Source organism: Rana temporaria, chromosome 6, assembly GCF_905171775.1.
Source record: "Rana temporaria chromosome 6, aRanTem1.1, whole genome shotgun sequence".
In the NCBI taxonomy this organism is placed as follows: Eukaryota; Metazoa; Chordata; class Amphibia; order Anura; family Ranidae; genus Rana; species Rana temporaria.
Genome location: NC_053494.1, coordinates 202,303,831 through 202,322,613, shown reverse-complemented (window position 1 = coordinate 202,322,613; position 18,783 = coordinate 202,303,831). Strand labels below are relative to the sequence as shown.

General features: G+C 43.7%; 1 protein-coding gene across 2 annotated transcripts in view; it reads left to right on the top strand.

The window, feature by feature from the left end:
* Positions 1–18,783, top strand: part of ZRANB3 (zinc finger RANBP2-type containing 3) — a 382,760-nt gene that overhangs the window by 315,051 nt on the left and 48,926 nt on the right. For both annotated transcript variants that reach the window (XM_040358099.1, XM_040358098.1), the window contains exons 15-16: positions 11,717–11,808; positions 15,459–15,560. In XM_040358099.1, coding sequence (XP_040214033.1) covers positions 11,717–11,808; positions 15,459–15,560 — 194 coding nt within the window. The remainder of the gene's footprint in view (positions 1–11,716; positions 11,809–15,458; positions 15,561–18,783) is intronic.

Below are 18,783 nucleotides of genomic sequence, written 5' to 3'. Positions count from 1 at the left end.
GGTTCGTGAATCGCCGTATTTCCCTCATTTGCATGTTGGAATGGAAAATCAATGGGAGCGACACTATGCGCCCAGCCTAAATGTGCGCCCACCCTACGCTGGCGTAAGCAAGATACGTCGGCGGGGTGTAGCCTGTTTTTAGGCGCATATCTGTTTGTGGGTCTGGCGCACAGATACGACGGCGCACATTTGCACTTACGTCGGTGTAACTTGTTATACGTCGGCGTAAGTGCTTTGTGAATCTGGGCCTTAGAGTGTTCTCATACTTAAAGGGGTTGTAAAGGTAAAAACTATTTTCACCTGAAAAAACATCAGATGATGCCGCCTCCCCCCTTCCCCCCCAGCCCCTATTTTACTTACCTGACCCTTCGAAGGTCCCACGCGCCCCCCGTCATCCTCCAAGTCTAAACCCGGCCGTTGATTGGCTGCAGTGGATGGATTTAAAGCATCAATTACATCCAATGACGCGGCATGCTCGGGGGCGGGGCCGAGTGATACAGCGGCGGCTATGGCCGCCGCTGTATTACGGGAGCGCGCCAGCAACAGCTACATACCATGCAAGCTTGCTCGCCTTTCTGTCTGTAGTTGTTGCGGGGAGGAGCCGTGACGCAGAGGGACCCCAGAAGACGTGGATCGGGACCACTGTGTGCAAAACGAACTGCACAGTGGAGGTAAGTATGACGCGGCATGCTCGGGGGCGGGGCCGAGTGATACAGCGGCGGCTATGGCCGCCGCTGTATTACGGGAGCGCGCCCGCAACAGCTACATACCATGCAAGCTTGCTCGCCTTTCTGTCTGTAGTTGTTGCGGGGAGGAGCCGTGACGCAGAGGGACCCCAGAAGACGTGGATCGGGACCACTGTGTGCAAAACGAACTGCACAGTGGAGGTAAGTATGACGCGGCATGCTCGGGGGCGGGGCCGAGTGATACAGCGGCGGCTATGGCCGCCGCTGTATTACGGGAGCGCGCCCGCAACAGCTACATACCATGCAAACATGCTCGCCTTTCTGTCTGTAGTTGTTGCGGGGAGGAGCCGTGACGCAGAGGGACCCCAGAAGACGTGGATCGGGACCACTGTGTGCAAAACGAACTGCACAGTGGAGGTAAGTATGACGCGGCATGCTCGGGGGCGGGGCCGAGTGATACAACGGCGGCTATGGCCGCCGCTGTATTACGGGAGCGCGCCCGCAACAGCTACATACCATGCAAGCTTGCTCGCCTCTCTGTCTGTAGTTGTTGCGGGGAGGAGCCGTGACGCAGAGGGACCCCAGAACACGAGGATCGGGGCCACTCTGTGCAAAACGAACTGCACAGTGGAGGTAAGTATGACATGTTTGTTATTTAAAAAATAATTCCTTTACAATTCCTTTAAACAGGAAGGGCCTGGATAAGGATGTTTAGGGCAGGATCACCAGGTATTTTTTTTTATAAAAGCTGCATATATAAAAAGATTGAATATGACTTTTAAAAATATGATTGTGTTAATGCTTATCTACAATTTGAGTAATTTGGTTTACATAACCTATGGGGCTCATTTACACTTGCGTCAGCTTCAACACAATTAAAGGGGTTGTAAAGGTTTGTTTTTTATTTTCTAAATAGGTTGCTTTAAGCTAGTGCATTGTTGGCTCACTTACCTTTTCCTTCGATTTCCCTTCTAAATGTTTTTTTTCTTTGTCTGAATTTCTCACTTCCTGTTCCTCCTCAGTAAGCTGTTCTGGCTGACTAACCCCCATGGATGATGGGGGCAAGCTTACTGAGGAGGAACAGGAAGTGAGAAATTCAGACAAAGAAAAAAAACATTTAGAAGGGAAATTGAAGGAAAAGGTTAGTGAACCAACAATGCACTAGCTTAACCGCTTCCCGACCGCCGCACGCACATATACGTTGACACAATGGCACTCCTGGGCAGGAGGACGTGAGATATATATATATATATATGTGTCCCCTTTTAAGGAAGCGCCATTGTGCACACGCCGCAAGCTCCGTGAACCCGACCACGGGTTCCGCGGACTCTATCGCCGCGGGAATCCCCGAGATCGTCTCACGGAGAGATAGAACGGGGAGATGCTAATATAAACAAGCATCTTCCCGCTCTGCCTAGTGACAATGACACAGATCACCACTCTGTGTAATCGGAGCGGAGATCAGTGTCGTCACGTGTAGCCCATCCCCCCTACAGTAAGGCACACTTAACCTCTAGAGCGCCACCTAGTGGTTAACCCCTTCACTACCAGTGTTATTTTCTCAGTAATCAGTATATTTTTATAGCACTGTTCGCTGTAAAAATGACAATGGTCCCAAAAATGTGTCACAAGTGTCCGATGTGTCCGCCATAATGTCGCAGTCACAATAAAAATTGCTGATTGCCGCCATTGCTAGTAAAAAAAAAATATTAATAAAAATGCCATAAAACTCCCCCCCCCCCCCTTTTTTTTTTAGACGCTATGACTTTTGCGCAAACCAATAAATAAACGCTTATTGCGATTTGTTTTACCAAAAATATGTAGAAGAATACGTATCGGCCTAAACTGAGGAAAACATTATTTTTTTTTTTATATATATATAGATTTTTGGGGGATATTTATTATAGCAAAAAGTAAAAAATATTGAATTTATTTTTTTCAAAATTGACGCTTTATTTTTGTTTATAGCACAAAAAAATAAAAAAGTTAGAGGTGATCAAATAGCACCAAAAGAAAAAAAGGACGTCAATTTTGTTTGGGAGCCACGTCGCACGACCGCGCAATTGGCAGTGCCGAACCGCAAAAAGTGGCCCGGTCATTTAGCAACAAAATGGTCCGTGGCTTAAGTAGTTAAAGGAACCTATTTAGAAAATAAAAAACGAACCTTTGCAACCCTTTTAACTATACTATTACTATATTTTCCAATAATAATGTATTTAGGTCTGTAATGATAAAACGTTATAATAAATAAATATTATATATATAAAAAAAAAACGCACATTAACATTAGTTTACACTTGCTTCAAAACATGACTTTGGACAGGCTTTGTTAAAGCTCTCTGAATGGCAGTCAAATCTCCGGTCACTAAATAAAATGGTTAGCTTACAGTCCTGTTTACACCTTGTTTTTGCTTTGAAAATCATACCCCTTGTAGCTTTAGTGGTGCTTCAAAGTGTCCATAAAAGTCTATGGCAAAGCTCACTTGAAGCCTCATCAAAGCCTCTTCAAAGCACCAAGCAAAAGCAAGGTGTAAACAGGACTGTAAGCTAACCATTTTATTTAGTGACAGGAGCTTTGACTGGCGATCGGAGAGCTTTAACAAAGCCTGTCCGAAGCCTTGTTTTGAAGCAAGTGTAAACTAGCCCATAGGGCTTGTTTACATTTGGGTTGATCAGTAACATGCATTAACCACCTCAATGCCGGGCACTTTCACCCCCTTTCTGCCCAGGCCATTTTTCAGCTTTCAGCGCTGTCACACTTCTGAATGACGATTGCGTGGTCATGCAACACTGTACCCATAGGAAATGTTTTATCATTTTATTCACACAAATAGAGATTTCTTTTGGTGGTATTTAATCACTGCCGGGTTTTAATTTTTTTGCAAAAAAAAAAAGAAAGACTGAACTGCCCCCTCCATTGAAATGAATTAAAAACCGCGGTAAAAACGGAGCGTCAAAATCGCGGTAAAACACCGCGATAGTATAGGATAATAGTATAGTAATGGAGAGGGGCATGGGGAGCGTTTTAATAGCGCTATTTTTACAGCGAAAACGCGGCAAAAACGCACCAGTGTGAAAGGGCCCTAACTGTTGTAAAGAAGTAATTTTTCTCCTTCACTGATGTGCGCTGATGGGCGGCACTGATGGGCACTAATAGTCGCTGATAGACGGCACTTATGGACACTGATTAGGTGGTACTGAGGAGGCACTAATATGCCACACTGATAGACAGCACTGGTGGGTGCAGGGATAGGTGGCACAGAGAGGCGGCATTGATGGGCAGCACTGATGACCAAACACTGAAAGGCAGTAGTGATTGTTGTCACTGGGCACTGATTGGTTGTCACTGATGGGCACTGATTGGTTGTCACTGATGGGCACTGATTGGTTGTCACTGATGGGCACTGATTGGTTGGCACTGATGGGCACTGATTGGTTGGCACTGATTGGTTGGCACTGATGGGCACTGATTGGTTGGCACCGATGGGCACTGATTGGTTGGCACTGATGGGCACTGATTGGTTGGCACTGATGGGCACTGATGGGCACTGATGGGCACTGATTGGTTGGTACCGATGGGCACTGATTGGTTGCTTTACTGTAATCCGGGCATTGATGATCAGTGCCCTGATTACCTGTCCCGGTGTCCCCTGCGAGGAGATGCCGCTGATTGGCTCTCCTCAGTGTGAGGCGATTAGAGCCGATTACTGATACTTCCACATTTACATGTGACCGGCTGTGATTGGACACAGCTGATCACATGGTTAAAGAGCCATGTCATCACTCTTTTAAGAAATTTGGGGTCACGCCGTGTCCTAGGAACACAGTGTGACCATTATCACCGTGCTGCGCGCCTGTTCTGGGGTAACGTCATTTGACATCCACCCAGAACGAGAGCCGCACTGCTCCTCCGTCATTTGACAGTGGGCGGGCGGAAAGTGGTTAAATGACTCTAGGTGCATTTTTGATGTTTGATTCTTTAAAAAGCTTAAAGCGATTGTAACCCCAAAAAAAATAAAAAAATAGTCTCCAAACTGCGGCCCAAGGACCAAATGTGGCCCTTTGCTTGGCTTTATTCGACCCTTGGGACAATATTCCTCCCACTGATACCAAAAGTGAAGCATAATTCTTGCTACTAATGTCAATAATTGGGACACTAATCCTCCCAATGACACCAATGATTAAGCACTATTCCTCCCACTGATACAAATGATGGAGCACTATTCCTCCCACTGATACAAATGATGGAGCACTATTCCTCCCACTGATACCAATGATGGAGCACTATTCCTCCCACTGATACCACTGATGGAGCACTATTTCTCCCACTGATCCCAATGATGGAGCACTATTCCTCCCACTGATATCAGTGATGGAGCACTATTTCCCCCCACTGATACCAATGATGGAGCACTATTCCTCCCACTGATCCCAATGATGGAGCACTATTCCTCCCACTGATCCCAATGATGGAGCACTATTTCTCCCACTGATCCCAATGATGGAGCACTATTCCTCCCACTGATATCAGTGATGGAGCACTATTCCCCCCCACTGATACCAATGATGGAGCACTATTCCTCCCACTGATCCCAATGATGGAGCACTATTCCTCCCACTGATCCCAATGATGGAGCACTATTTCTCCCACTGATCCCAATGATGGAGCACTATTCCTCCCACTGATATCAGTGATGGAACACTTTCCCCCCCACTGATAGCAATGATGGAGCACTATTCCTCCCACTGATATCAATGATGGAGCACTATTCCTCCCACTGATATCAATGATGGAGCACTATTTCTCCCACTGATACCAATGATGGAGCACTATTCCTCCCACTGATATCAATGATGGAGCACTATTCCTCCCACTGATATCAATGATGGAGCACTATTCCTCCCACTGATATCAATGATGGAGCACTATTTCTCCCACTGATACCAATGATGGAGCACTATTCCTCCCACTGATACCAATGATGGAGCACTATTCCTCCCACTGATATCAATGATGGAGCACTATTCCTCCCACTGATATCAATGATGGAGCACTATTTCTCCCACTGATACCAATGATGGAGCACTATTCCTCCCACTGATACCAATGATGGAGCACTATTCCTCCCACTGATCCCAATGATAGAGCAATATTCCTCCCACTGATCCCAATGATGGAGCATTATTTCTCCCACTGATACCAATGATGGAGCACTATTCCTCCCGCTGATACCACTGATGGAGCACTTTTCCTCCCACTAACATCAACAATGGGGCATTATTCCTTACACTGACAGGAAAGAAAGGGGCAGTATTCATTCAAATGACATCAACAGGGTGCTATTTCTCTCCCTAATACCAAAGATGTGTTGTTTATTTCCACTGATACCAGGGCAGTTTTTACTCCCAATGGCCACAGTCCGGCCTCCTAAAGTCTGAGGCTGCATTCACACCTGAGCGTTTCAAAGTTGCGTATTTTTACCGCGATTTTGTACAGGTCACCAATATAAAAAGCAGAAAAACGCCTGTAATATGCCCCAAAGAAGCTCATGTTCTTTTTTTGACCTAGTAAACTGGTCCTTTGTTTAGATAGTTTGGAGACCCCTGCTTTAAAGCCTTGTTAATCGCATAGTGCTTGTGTGGTGTCATTTTGTCCTTTCCTATGCTTTAAAAAAACCTGGTTGATCCTTCCTGTGTCCCCCTAGGTGTGCTGACCACGATAATCATGGCTGCTGATCCACGATACCGTGGTCAGTTTACGTGCCTCCGTCATCACGTAGCTCTCCCTCTCCCCCTCCCTCCCTGCCTTTCAGCTCCTGTGTGTGAGCCGATCTCCAAACCTGCCCCTCCCCTCCGGCCTCTATTCCAACTGGCAGTAAAGTCAGTGCTCACAACTGCTGTGTACCCCTCTGTTATAATACATTCCACACCATCCAGCTGATTCACCCCATTACACAGGGAAAGAGCTGAGGCTGTGAATCTTTCCCCTGTCACCATTTTTCTCTTGGTGCCAGGAAAAATTGTCAGAAGTGTTTTATGCTGATAGCAGAGAAAGGAGGCAGCAAACAGAAATTACAGTGGATGTAAACCCGAATTTTTTTTTTGTCACAATGTACAGTATAAGATTACCTATCATCTGTGCCCAGTCTTGCCACACAGAGTTATTCCAGCTCTGAGCAATCCTCTTTTATTGTTCAGTGAAATAAAACGGACTTACAGAGAAAAACCTTAGTCCGTTCCGCCCCCTTGCTGTGAGTGACAGATTATCTACATATCTCATGCACTAGCCTGGAGACGGGCATTATTTTTTAATTCCCACCCCATTCCTTTTCTGAAGTCATGTGGTTACTTTTCTGGATTTTGGCTGGATGTTAGTGATCATAGCAGAATTCAGTGTAAGGAATACACCGGAAAAAAATGCATGTTGACAAGGGGAGTGTAGAGGAGGGCGGGGAGTCTACTGACATCACGGCTCCACCCACTGAGCTTCAGACAACGGATCCACCCACAGAATCTGCAGTTTTTCAGATCTTATAACAGACAGACGGGAGACATTTGACAGGTAAGGATACATGCAGGAGGCATCTATATCCTTATAGATCAGCACTATGGCAGTAGCTTAGAAAGGATGAGAGTGGCTTTACATCCACTTTAAGCCTCGTACACACGCTCGGGTTTTCTCGGCAAGAACCGGTAAGAAAACTGCTGGCAGAGCTTTCTTGCGTGTGTACGAGGCTTTCAGGTTTCTCATCAAGAAAACTGCCCAGAATCTCGACGAGAAAAATAGAGAATCTGCTCTCTATTTTCTCGTTGTGATTCTTGGCAGTGTTTTCCTGCCGAGAAACCCGAGTGTGTGTATACTTACCTGTCACCGTGGAAACCTGCGCATGCTCGAAATGACTTTGACGCATGCGCGGTAGCTTCCTAGGCATAGGTAGGGTGTAGCAAGATGGCGGTGATGCCATCGAATGTGACAAGCGCATGCTCGTCGTTGTCGATGACGTCACCTCGTTCTTTCCATTCAAAAGAACGGCAGTTCTTTTGAATGGAGTGTCTGTACACTCGGCCGGCAAGAGATTGTTGCCAGGAATTCTGGGCCGTGTGTACAGGGCTTCAGGGCTCTTAATTGAGACGAGTACACACTATGGGCCAGATTCTCATACATTTACGTTGCTCCTGGGCAGCGTAACGTATGTGATTTACGTTACACCGCCGCAGGTTTACAGGTTTACATCCTGATTCTCAGAACACTTACCTGTAAACTTGCGGCGGTGTATCGTTAAATCGCTCGGCGCAAGCCCGCCCAATTCAAATGGGGCGGGTACCATTTAAATTAGGCGCGCTCCCGCGCCGAGCGTACTGCGCATGCTCCGTCGGGTAAATTACCCGACGTGCATTGCGCTAAATGATGTCGCCCCGACGTCATTTGCTTAGACGTTTACGTAAATGGCGTCCAGCGCCATTCACGGACGTCTTACGCAAACAACGTAATTTTTTTTAAATTCGACACGGGAACGACGGCCATACTTAACATTGGTTGCCCCTCATAATAGCAGGGGCAACATTACGCGTCGCGTACGCTACAGAAACAACGTAAATTCTCAGTGTCGACCGCGCGTATGTTCGGGAATCTCGCGTACTTACCTCATTTGCATAAACGACGGGGAAAACGACGATGCGACACCTAGCGGCGGGAAAAAAAATTGCTTTTAAGATCTGACAGCGTAAGAGCCTTACGCCTGTCAGATCTAATGGGTATCTATGCGTAACTGATTCTTAGAATCAGTGGCATAGATAGATACCCAGGGCCAGATGAGGAGTTACGACGGCGCAAATGGTGTTGCGCCATCGTAACGCCTTTGAGAATCTGGGCCTATAAGCTTTGTCCATATTTCATGTCTGAATTTACATAAACTTTAAACTTCAAGCTTAAATATTACAGTAATGTTATTGATGACTCTCCATTTACCCCCCCTGTACTCTAGTAATTTCCCTTCCTGCAGTATCTCTCTTTCTCCGACTTGTGGGATGTCTTTTATGTATTCCTTTTATTATTTACTTTTTTTCTTTATTTCTCTTCCTGATCCCAATAATCTTCACTTTCTTTATTGCTCACTCACCATCTCATTTCTAATTTTCTTCTACTTTTTTCTATATTCTTTACATCTATCTGATCATTTCATTCTCACTTTCCTCCAACCCTTTAGCATTTACTGTATAGTGCCTTGAATAAATATTCATACCCCTTGAAATTTTCCAAATATTTTCATATTACAACCAAAAATGTGTAAGTGTATTTTATTGGGATTTTATATTATAGACCAACACAAAGTGGCACATACTTGTCAAGTGGGAGAAAAATAATAAACGGTTTTCCATTTTTTTTTACAAATACGTGTGGTGTGCATTTGTATTCAGCCCCCTTTACTCTGATACCCCATACTAAAATGTAGTGGAACCAATTGTTCTTCCCATTTCACTTTTTTATGTCTTTCTTACCATCTTCTATTCTCATTCTCTTACTTTTTTTTCCCCTTTTTACATTCACCTGAGCATTTCACCACCTTTACCCACTTTTTTCCAACCACTTTATACATTTATAATAGGTTCCTCCTTTTTTCTCTCCCTGATCCTCATAATCGTTCCTTGTTCTACCCATTTCACTGTCTTTTTGGATTTCTTAACATCATATATGTAATTTCTCTCCTCTTTACATCCACCTCAGCATTTCATCTTCTGTCACCTTTTTTTCCTTTCTCTTTTGCTTTTCCCCAACCACTTTTTCCTTTTTATTATATGTTCCTTCTCTTTTCATCCTGATCCCGAAAATCTTTCTTTGTTCTACTTGTTTCACCCTTTATGGCTCTTTTGACAATCTCATCCTTTCCTACTTCTTTCTCTCTTCTTTACATTACTCTTTTTTCCTCTCACTTTTCCTCTCACTTTTTTTTCTCTTGATCCCAATAGTCTTTCCTTGTTCTACCTATTTCACTTTCTTCATGGCACTCTCACCATCTCATATCTCATTCATTCTCTCCTACTTCGTTTCTATCTTCTTTACATCTGTCTGACCATTCCATCTCCTTAGCCTTGTCACTTTCCTTCAAAACTTTAGCATTTACCGTGTGTTTCTTCTTTTGTTGTTTTCTTTTTTCTTTATCCCAATAGTGTTTCCTTGTTCTACCCATTTAATTTTCTTTATAACTCTTACGATCTCATATTTTATTCTCAACTCCATGTTTTCCTTTTTACTTCCACCTCAGCATTTCATCTCTCATTCCCTTTTTTTCCCCACTCTTGTTTTTCCCCTACCACGCTTGCATTTATTATATGCAGGGCTTTTTTTCAGCTGGAACTTGGTGGAACTCCACCACCTCTAGCTCAGGCCCTCTGCTCACTACTATCACTTGTAAACACAGAAGTCTGGCTTCTGTGCTTACAAGTGACAGCTTGTCTCCCAATGGATCCCACAGACCTGATCTCCGGAGTGTCTCCCACTGAATGCAGGATGGGGACAAGGGAGTTTATTTGCCCGGGGGGTGCAGTGCGGATGCTGACACCACCAGTGGATAATCTCCCGGCACGTAGAGCCAACTACAGTGTGTGGGGAGGTACGAAAGACTGGTGCTTCAGCGTAATACAGACACAAAAGTAAGACATGTGTTAGATGGGGGGCATAGAAGTGAGGGGGGGGGGGTTATTGCATGCAGTGGTCAGAGCTGAAAAGGGGTGAAAGTTAGATGTGGATGGGGGGTGTAGAGGTAAGCAACTGTGGAAAAAGGCTGAACTCTGCACTCTGTATGTAGTGCACCCCCAAACACTGCACTCTGTCTGTAACCCCCCCTTCCTGAACTCTACACTCTTTATGTAATGCACACGTTTAAGACCCTCCCACTGTTAGCGACATTTGACCACACCCACTATTTGATGTGGTTTTGAAGGTGTGGGTCTTTTGAGGGGGTTGTGTTAGAGTTCCTGTACCTATTTTCTGAGAAAAAAAGCCCTAATTATATGTTTCTGATTTTTTTTTATTTTTTATCCCAAGAATTATTTCCTTGTTCTTCTTGTTTCACTCTTTATGGTTCTGTTGATATCTCATCTCATTCTTTCCTACTTCTTTACACCTCTTTTTTCCCCCCTTACTGTGTGTTCCTTCTTTTGTCGTTTTTATCCCAATAGTGTTTCCTTTTTATTTTCTTTATGACTCTCTTACCATCTCATATCTTATTCTCATCTCCATTTTTTCCTCTTTACTTCCACCTGAGCATTTCCCCTCCTGTTCCCTTATTTTCCCCCTCCTGTTCCCTTATTTTCCCCCTCCTGTTCCCTTATTTTCCCCCTCCTGTTCTCTTATTTTCCCCCTCCTGTTCCCTTATTTTCCCCCTCCTGTTCCCTTTTTTTCCCCCTCCTGTTCCCCTTTTTTCCCCTCTTGCTTTTCCCCAACCACACTTGCATTTATTATATGTTTCTACTTTTTGTTCCTGATCCCAATAAATGTTTTCTTGTTCTTCTTGTTCCACTCGTCTTTACACCTCTCTTTTTTCCCTCTCCCCCAACCCTTTAGCATTTACTGTATGTTCCTTCTTTTTTGTTCTTGATGCCAATAGTCTTCTTATGTTCTACCTATTCCACTTTCTTTATGGCTTTCTTATTATCCCACACTCTCTCCTCTTTACATCCACCTGAGCATGTTATCTTCTGTCCCCTTTTTTAGCTCTTGCTTTTTCCCCAACCTCTTTTGCATTTATTATATGTTCCTTCTTTTCCAGATCCCAATAATCTTTCCTTGTTCAATTTGTTTGGCTCTCTCACCATCTCGTATCTCATTCTCTCCTACTTTTTTTTTCCTCTTTACATCCACCTGAGCATTTCACCTCCTTTTCCCCTCTCCTTCCTCTCTTTCCCCAAAGACTCTCCTCACCTCGCTCATGTATCTCCTATTAAACTCTTCTTTTCCCTGGTGTCTGCCTGCCTTATAAACACCATCCCAAATAAATACTCACTGTCCTACATATTGTGCTTCATTGCAGAGCATTGTCACAGCTCCACTGAGTTCCCAGCGTATGACGGATTAATGTTCTGTGCCAGTAGGCACACGGACCGCATCTATTTATATAGCAAGGTATGTACACATGGAAGAGGCTTGCAGATTAGAAGGAAATAAAATAAGACGTCCGGAGGAGAGCTGCTTATTGTCTCACTGATATTTGAGCAGCTCCGGTGCCAGCTGGGATTGCAGTTTATTGAATTAAAAAGCCATATTGTCTTCTCTGCCAGAGAGGAGATTAACGGCAAGCTCTCAGCGGTCTGTCCGCAACACTTTGATTGCGAGCTCTCAATTCTACCCAGACCCGCCGAACACATCTGGGGCTCCGCATTCACTCTCTGTAACCTTATATCAATCCCGGGCAGCATTTCGTGAGGTGGGGGGGGGTGATGTTTCTAAATAAAGCTTGCTCATACTTGTACATACTGGGGTGGAGAAAATAAATCTCTCTGTATTGCTGATAGCTACTGGTCAGGCTCTTACTTTCAATCCCTTTTTGCAGTATAAAAGTGATATCTTTAATTTGATTTCTTGCTCAAGAATGGCTAAATTTAAGAGCAGCATATGCTAAATCAGCCTGTTTTGCTACACTCCACCCAAATTGACTCCCTGTTTTACATGGAGCCTGCTCTCCTGTTGAGTGTTACCCAATGATCAGGAACCTGGCAAGGAGATTATTGCACATGCTGGCATGGATTTTAAATACAATTTTAAATAAAAACGAAAAAGAACTTTAAAGTGAGGTTCTAGTGAAATAACGCCTCCCTTCCAGTCTATACGACTTTATAGATTTTAAAAGTAACCCTGGAGTTCTTGGAGTGGAACTCCAGTCATAATTAACACTAAATCGACTCCCATTCTAACCCATTAGGTATACTTACCTATGCTGAAGCCACTCTGATCCCAGGCTGAGCTGTCAGCAGTGGCAGGAGAGGCAGCCGACAACAGATGCACCATAGTATGTCTATGGGTTACATCATCTCCTAGGCATTTTCCAGCACACTGAAGCCACCGCTGGAGACCAGACCAGAGTGGCTTCAGAATAGGTTAGCATAGCAATCTTTTCTTTACAGGGTTAGATAAAATAGTCTTAGAATGAGCGTGGAAGTAGGTTTTGCATCAGTTGCGTTTTGACTGGAATGGCACTTTGATCTTTACAAAAATTATCATAGGACTCCCGTGGCAGATGATCACTTTCCAAGATACCTAGGCATCGGTCACATGATCCTAGCTGACATGCGTAGAGATTTGTGAGACTGGCTCTGCTTGAACTATGACCCTTATCCTCAAAGCTGAGATTATGTGTCTAGTGCCTGGGCATTTTGTCATGTGGAGAAATGGCAGTTCTTCCATATGACAAATGGGTATAGGGTGAAAAATTACAGTTCATAGATCAAGAACTTCCAAGTACTCCAGTACTGAATCTCACCAACACAACATGCAACATTTGGCATCTTTTGCACTTCTACGTCCCTCTTGGCTGTCTAATCCTTTTGTCATGTGACTGTAATTCATACATCCATGATCCTGCTCCCCTATACTTCATGATCAGCTAGCATTCTATACCCTCCAGGTCAGGGCTGTGTGCAGGCCATTTAAGTTCCTCCACATCAAATTCATCAGGCTATGTCTTAATGGAGCTGGCTTTGTGCACAGGGGCACAGTTGTGCTGGAGCAGAAACAGTTGCCATGAGGTTGGAAGCACTTAATTGTATGAAAGGTTGTAACATTGATGTTACCATTCACTGGAAACTCCCCAACTCAATTAGGATGGTTGTCCACACAAATTTGGAGATGTAGGTAGTTGTGATGGGAAGGGGTCCACAAACTTGCCCATATAGTATATCTACATCCTGTTTCAATCGGTTTTATTGGTATTTTTAAGAAAATGCAGATTAATTGAACACTGTGCAGAGCAGCAAAAAATCCTTGCATGCTCTGAATCCTACAACAAGAACTGGTACAAAACAAATAAGGGGAGGAGAGTATGGAATCATCAGGTGAAGAGCTTGTAGACTGGTTAAGTCTTTAGTAAGGCCTCAGTGGAACATGTGGGCATAACAGAAGTAGACAAAAATACTAATCTTTGGGTTATGAACATGAACAGTGCATTACAGAGACATTATTATCCCTGAAAGGGATAATTGCCCTGTATGAAGATGAATGAGGGTAGAAAGATCCTGAGATTGAGACCTTGCTGAAACTTAGTCACTGTGAGTAGGTCCTCAAAAATTATATAGAGGAAGTATATCTACATCCTGAAGATAAACAATCTTTGTATTATGTAGCATCGATTGTATCCTCCTTTGGAAACACATGAACTCTTTTTGGAGGATTGTTCAAATACATTTTGAGATGTAGGTAGGTGTAATGGGTAGGTGTCCTCAAACTTGCCCATATAGTATACCTTCAGCCTGAAGATAGTCTTTGGGCCAGATTCACAAAGAGATACGACGGTGTATCTACAGATACACCATCGTATCTCTGACTTACACTGGTCCTATCTATGCGCCTGATTCATAGAATCAGATACGCATAGATAGGGCTAAGATCTGACAGGTGTAACTGTGTTACACTGTCTGATCTTTTTTTCAATTTAAAAATGGCGCCGGGGGCGTTCCCGCTGATTTACCTTGAATAATATGTAAATCAGCGAGATAAGCAAATTCACGAACGTACGCGGACCCGATGCAGTCTTCTTACGACGTTTCCGTAGCGGCGTACCCGTCGTATACTTACCCCTGCTTTTATCAGGCGCAGCCAATGTTAAGTATAGCCAGCGTTCCCGCGTCGAATTTGAATTTTTTAACGTCGTTTGCGTAAGTCGTTCTAGAATATGGATGGACGTCGTTTACGTAAGCGTCGAAACCACTGACGTCCTAGCGACGTCAGTGGGAGCAATGCACGCCGGGAAATTCCCCGGACGGCGCATGCGCATTTAAATCGGCGCGGGAACGCGCCTGATTTAAATAGTACACTCCCCCTAGCCGCGGAAGTTGAATTCCGCCGGGGGATTTAGGATCCGCCGCCGCAAGTTTGGAGGTAAGTGTTTTGTGAATTAGCCACTTGCCTCTCAAACTTGCGGGAGCGGATCTTAAATCACGTAGATCGAGCGGATCTATAGATCCGCTGATCTACGTGAATCTGGCCCTTTGTATGCTGTAGCATTGACTGTACCCTTCATTGGATACACCTGGACTTTATTTAATGGGCTGTCCACATACATTTTGAGATGTAGGTAGGTGCGATGGGCAGGTGTCCTCAAACTTTCCCATTATAGTGTTTTTTCATCCTGAGCCTCATCCAGGGGAAAAGCTCACCTCCCATAATGCAACTGGTGCAGGACTTTCCATGTGACATATACGCCTCACCATTACTCTTGGGGTTTGGCCACCAACATCATCTTTAAGGGTTTTACAGTAAGGTGCTAAATCTTAGCTGTAGGCAGTAGTGTGATTTGGTTGTTCTTCACAATCCACTCATTTTAAAACAATATCCTGTTTATTTAATTAGACCATCGCTCTTCTTTAAATTATTTAGATGATTGCATATGTCCCTAATCAAATGCTAATTGTGTCAATAAAAAATAATAATTGGTAAATGAGATTTTGTCACGTTTCTCAGCGCTGCAGAATCTGAGGAGCACCGACACACATCTTAATTATCAGCAAATCATATCTCGGCACTGCTTTATTAAACCCGTAAACCTGTGTTTATCTCATTAGGATGGAGAACCACTGAACTGTAATTTCATTCCTTTGGATATTAAATTGGAAAACTGGGATGACTTACCCGAAGCAATGCAGCAGAAACCAAACCGATCCTTGGTAAGATAAGTCATTTGTAAAGTGGGTTAATTAGCGGCACGTTGAGCTTTATCTTCTATGTCGGAAGAAATCACAGTGTCTGCTAGGAGACAGCACAGCTCGTCAGCGATTGGAAGTCCTTCCAAAAGTTTGCCGCACTTCGAGACTGATTGTGTTTTTTTTTCCCTAAGAAGTGTTATTTAACTTTTGACTGCAGCGTTCAGTCTCTGAGCTGTTTAAATATCACACAGAAGTACACAGATTCTCCAAGTTCCAGAACAGCATTTAAATAAGATTTGATAGACAGTATTTTCACTACAGAAGCATGCTGCTTAATATAAATGATCAGCGATGTGCCGAATGGTCTTTTATATAGGACCTTGAGGTGCTGTGTGTTTGAAGCTTCGCTGTCAGAATGGCAGATCTGAAGAAGGGCGAGGAAAAAATGGTGCAGCGTTTTAAAGAGGCACGTAATGAGAATATATAAAATAAAAGGGATAGGAGATATAGGTGTGCATGCATTTCTAATTAACATTTCCATTTATTCATCTATTTGAAGCTCAACTCTGGGCAGCATAAAAGGCACCTTTTTTTCCTACTACTCCACAACCCCTTTTAGCTAATAACCAACATTTATCAAAAAAAATGAGGGAAAAACTGTGGTCTATATCCGGTTCTTCATGCTCCTCTGTAGTGTGGGAGGGTCCATTTTTAAGTGTCCACGTCTCTTCCTTGTGACGTGGATGCTGCTCATTGACTGATTCGAGTGTCCATACCAGGGGTCACCACTGGGAGTTTTATTGTTAAAGGCGTGCCATTATGACATCATGAAGGGGGCGGCAGCAACAAGACTGCTTGACTGAGCAGTAGGAAGCAGATAGCAAACAACTGGGGAAGATTTGCTAAAAACTGGAGCACTCAGAATCTGATGCAGCTGTCCATAGTAGCCAATCGGTTTATAACTTCATAACAAAATTAAAATACTGCGCTCTACGTAAACCAATAAATAATTAAAATCTTATGGAAATAAATCAAACTACACTGCAACTTCATGTGAGACGCACACAATACCATGTAAAATTAACCACTTGAGACCCAGAGGACGTCCTGGGACGTCCTCGGCTTTGTGCGGTGATATCTGAATGATGCCTGCAGCTACAGGCATCATTCAGATATCGCCGTCTTCAGCCGGCGATTCTGTGCACCAGAAGAACGATCAAAGCGGCGGTTTCGCCACTCGATCGTTCTTCTAGGCAGCGGGAGGGGACATCCCCCCCCTTCCACCGCCATCCGGTGCTTCTCCAGGCTCTCCCGTGCCATCGGGGGCCCGGAGAGCGAATCGGCCGGCGCTCGTTGGTGAACCATAGAGATGACTGGTGACCAGACGGTCACAGTCATCTCTATGTCTGTCGGAGGACCGGGCGCGACGTTATGACGTCACGCCCGGTCCCCGAAAGTAAACAAAGCCGCTGTCGGCATGTAATCGGTGATTTTTTTTTTCACCGATTTCATGCTTGTAAGCCTGGAGGAGAGATGTGGGGTCTTATTGACCCCACATCTCTCCATAAAGAGGACCTGTCACAGTGATTCTTATTACAAGGGATGTTTACATTCCTTGTAATAGGAATAAAAGTGATAAAAAAAAAAAAAATGTAAAAAAAAGTGTAAAAATAAAAAAATTAAGTAAAAAAAAATAATAAAAAAAAATTAAAACGCCCCTGTCCCGGTCGCTCGCGTGCAGAAACGAACGCGCATGCAAGTCCCGCCCACATATGTAAACACCGTTCAAACCGCACATGTGAGGTATCATCGCGTGCGTTAGAGCGTGTGCAACAATTCTAGACCTACTCTGTAACTCAAAAATAGTAACCTGTAAAAAAAATTAAAGCGTCGCCTATGGAGATTTTTAAGTACCGAAGTTTGGCGCCATTCCATGAGTGTGCGCAATTTTAAAGCGTGACATGTTAGGTATCTATTTACTCGGCGTAACATCGTCTTTCACATTATACAAAAAAATTGGGCTAACTTTACTGTTTTGTTATTTTTTAACTCATGAAACAGTTTTTTTCCCTAAAAAAAGGCGTTTGAAAAATGATTGCGCAAATACCGTGCGAGAAAAAAAGTTGCAATGACTGCCATTTGTTTCCCTAGGGTGTCTGCTAAAAAAAATATATAATGTTTGGGGGTTCTGATTAATTTTCTAGCAAAAAAATTGTGATTTTTACATAAAAGAGAAAAGTGCCAAAATAGGCCCGGTAACGAAGTGGTTAAATAAAATTAAGTTTTGCTGCGACTTCTAACTTTAGCTTGTTCAATTAAAGTGTTACTAAAACCCGGGAACCTCCATTCACTATATCTGGTCTCCCACAGTACACAGAACATGGAAATGTAATTGTTAGTAAATATAAACTGCTAAATACCTCATCAGCAGTATATAGAAGTCTTCAGACTTCTTTCAGTGTCTGGTTAAAGCTTGAAGGAGGCGTTTCCAAGATTTTTTTTTTTAATTCTCCAGCAATAACTGAGCATGTGCAAGGTTCCCCTCAAGGCTCTGTGCTGTCCGGAGATGGATTGGGGACAGTGGAAAAAGGGGGGGATCAGAGAAGATAGGATCCAAACAGCCTTTTTACACCATGTGCAGGATTAACCCCTTTGGTTCTACAGTTAGTATAACAAGCCTGCTTTACTGCATATACAGGCTGATTTTACTGTTGTGGGTTTAGTAACACTTTAAGCTTTTGACAATAAAACCTGGAAACTGATTGGTTTCTATGCAGAGCTGCAGCAGATTTTGCACACTCCAGTTTAAATAAATCTCCCTCACTGTGTCTACCCCCGGAGGAGGTTCATGTTGACCGTGGGGTCAGGCGAGTAATTTTGGGATTCAGAAACATTCTTTTTAAAAACACAGAATAGGCAGGTGCTATTGTTGTTTAGTTCTGTACACGTGTTCAGTTTTACCTTCCATCCACAGTTCCAATGTGTTTTTGTTGTTTTTTATAATGCAATTTGGTTATTGATGACATAAAAGACAGATACTGTTTACATTAATCAAGGGAGTTACTGTGATCAAATATTCAGGACCAACGAACCAATTCAGGACCAATGAAAACAAGTACAATCAAGAAACTGAACCATTGTAACAAATTGGGTTGTCCCGATACCGATACTAGTATCGGTATCGGGACCGATTCCGAGTATTTGCGGAAGTACTTGTACTCCCGCAAATGCCCCCGATACCTAA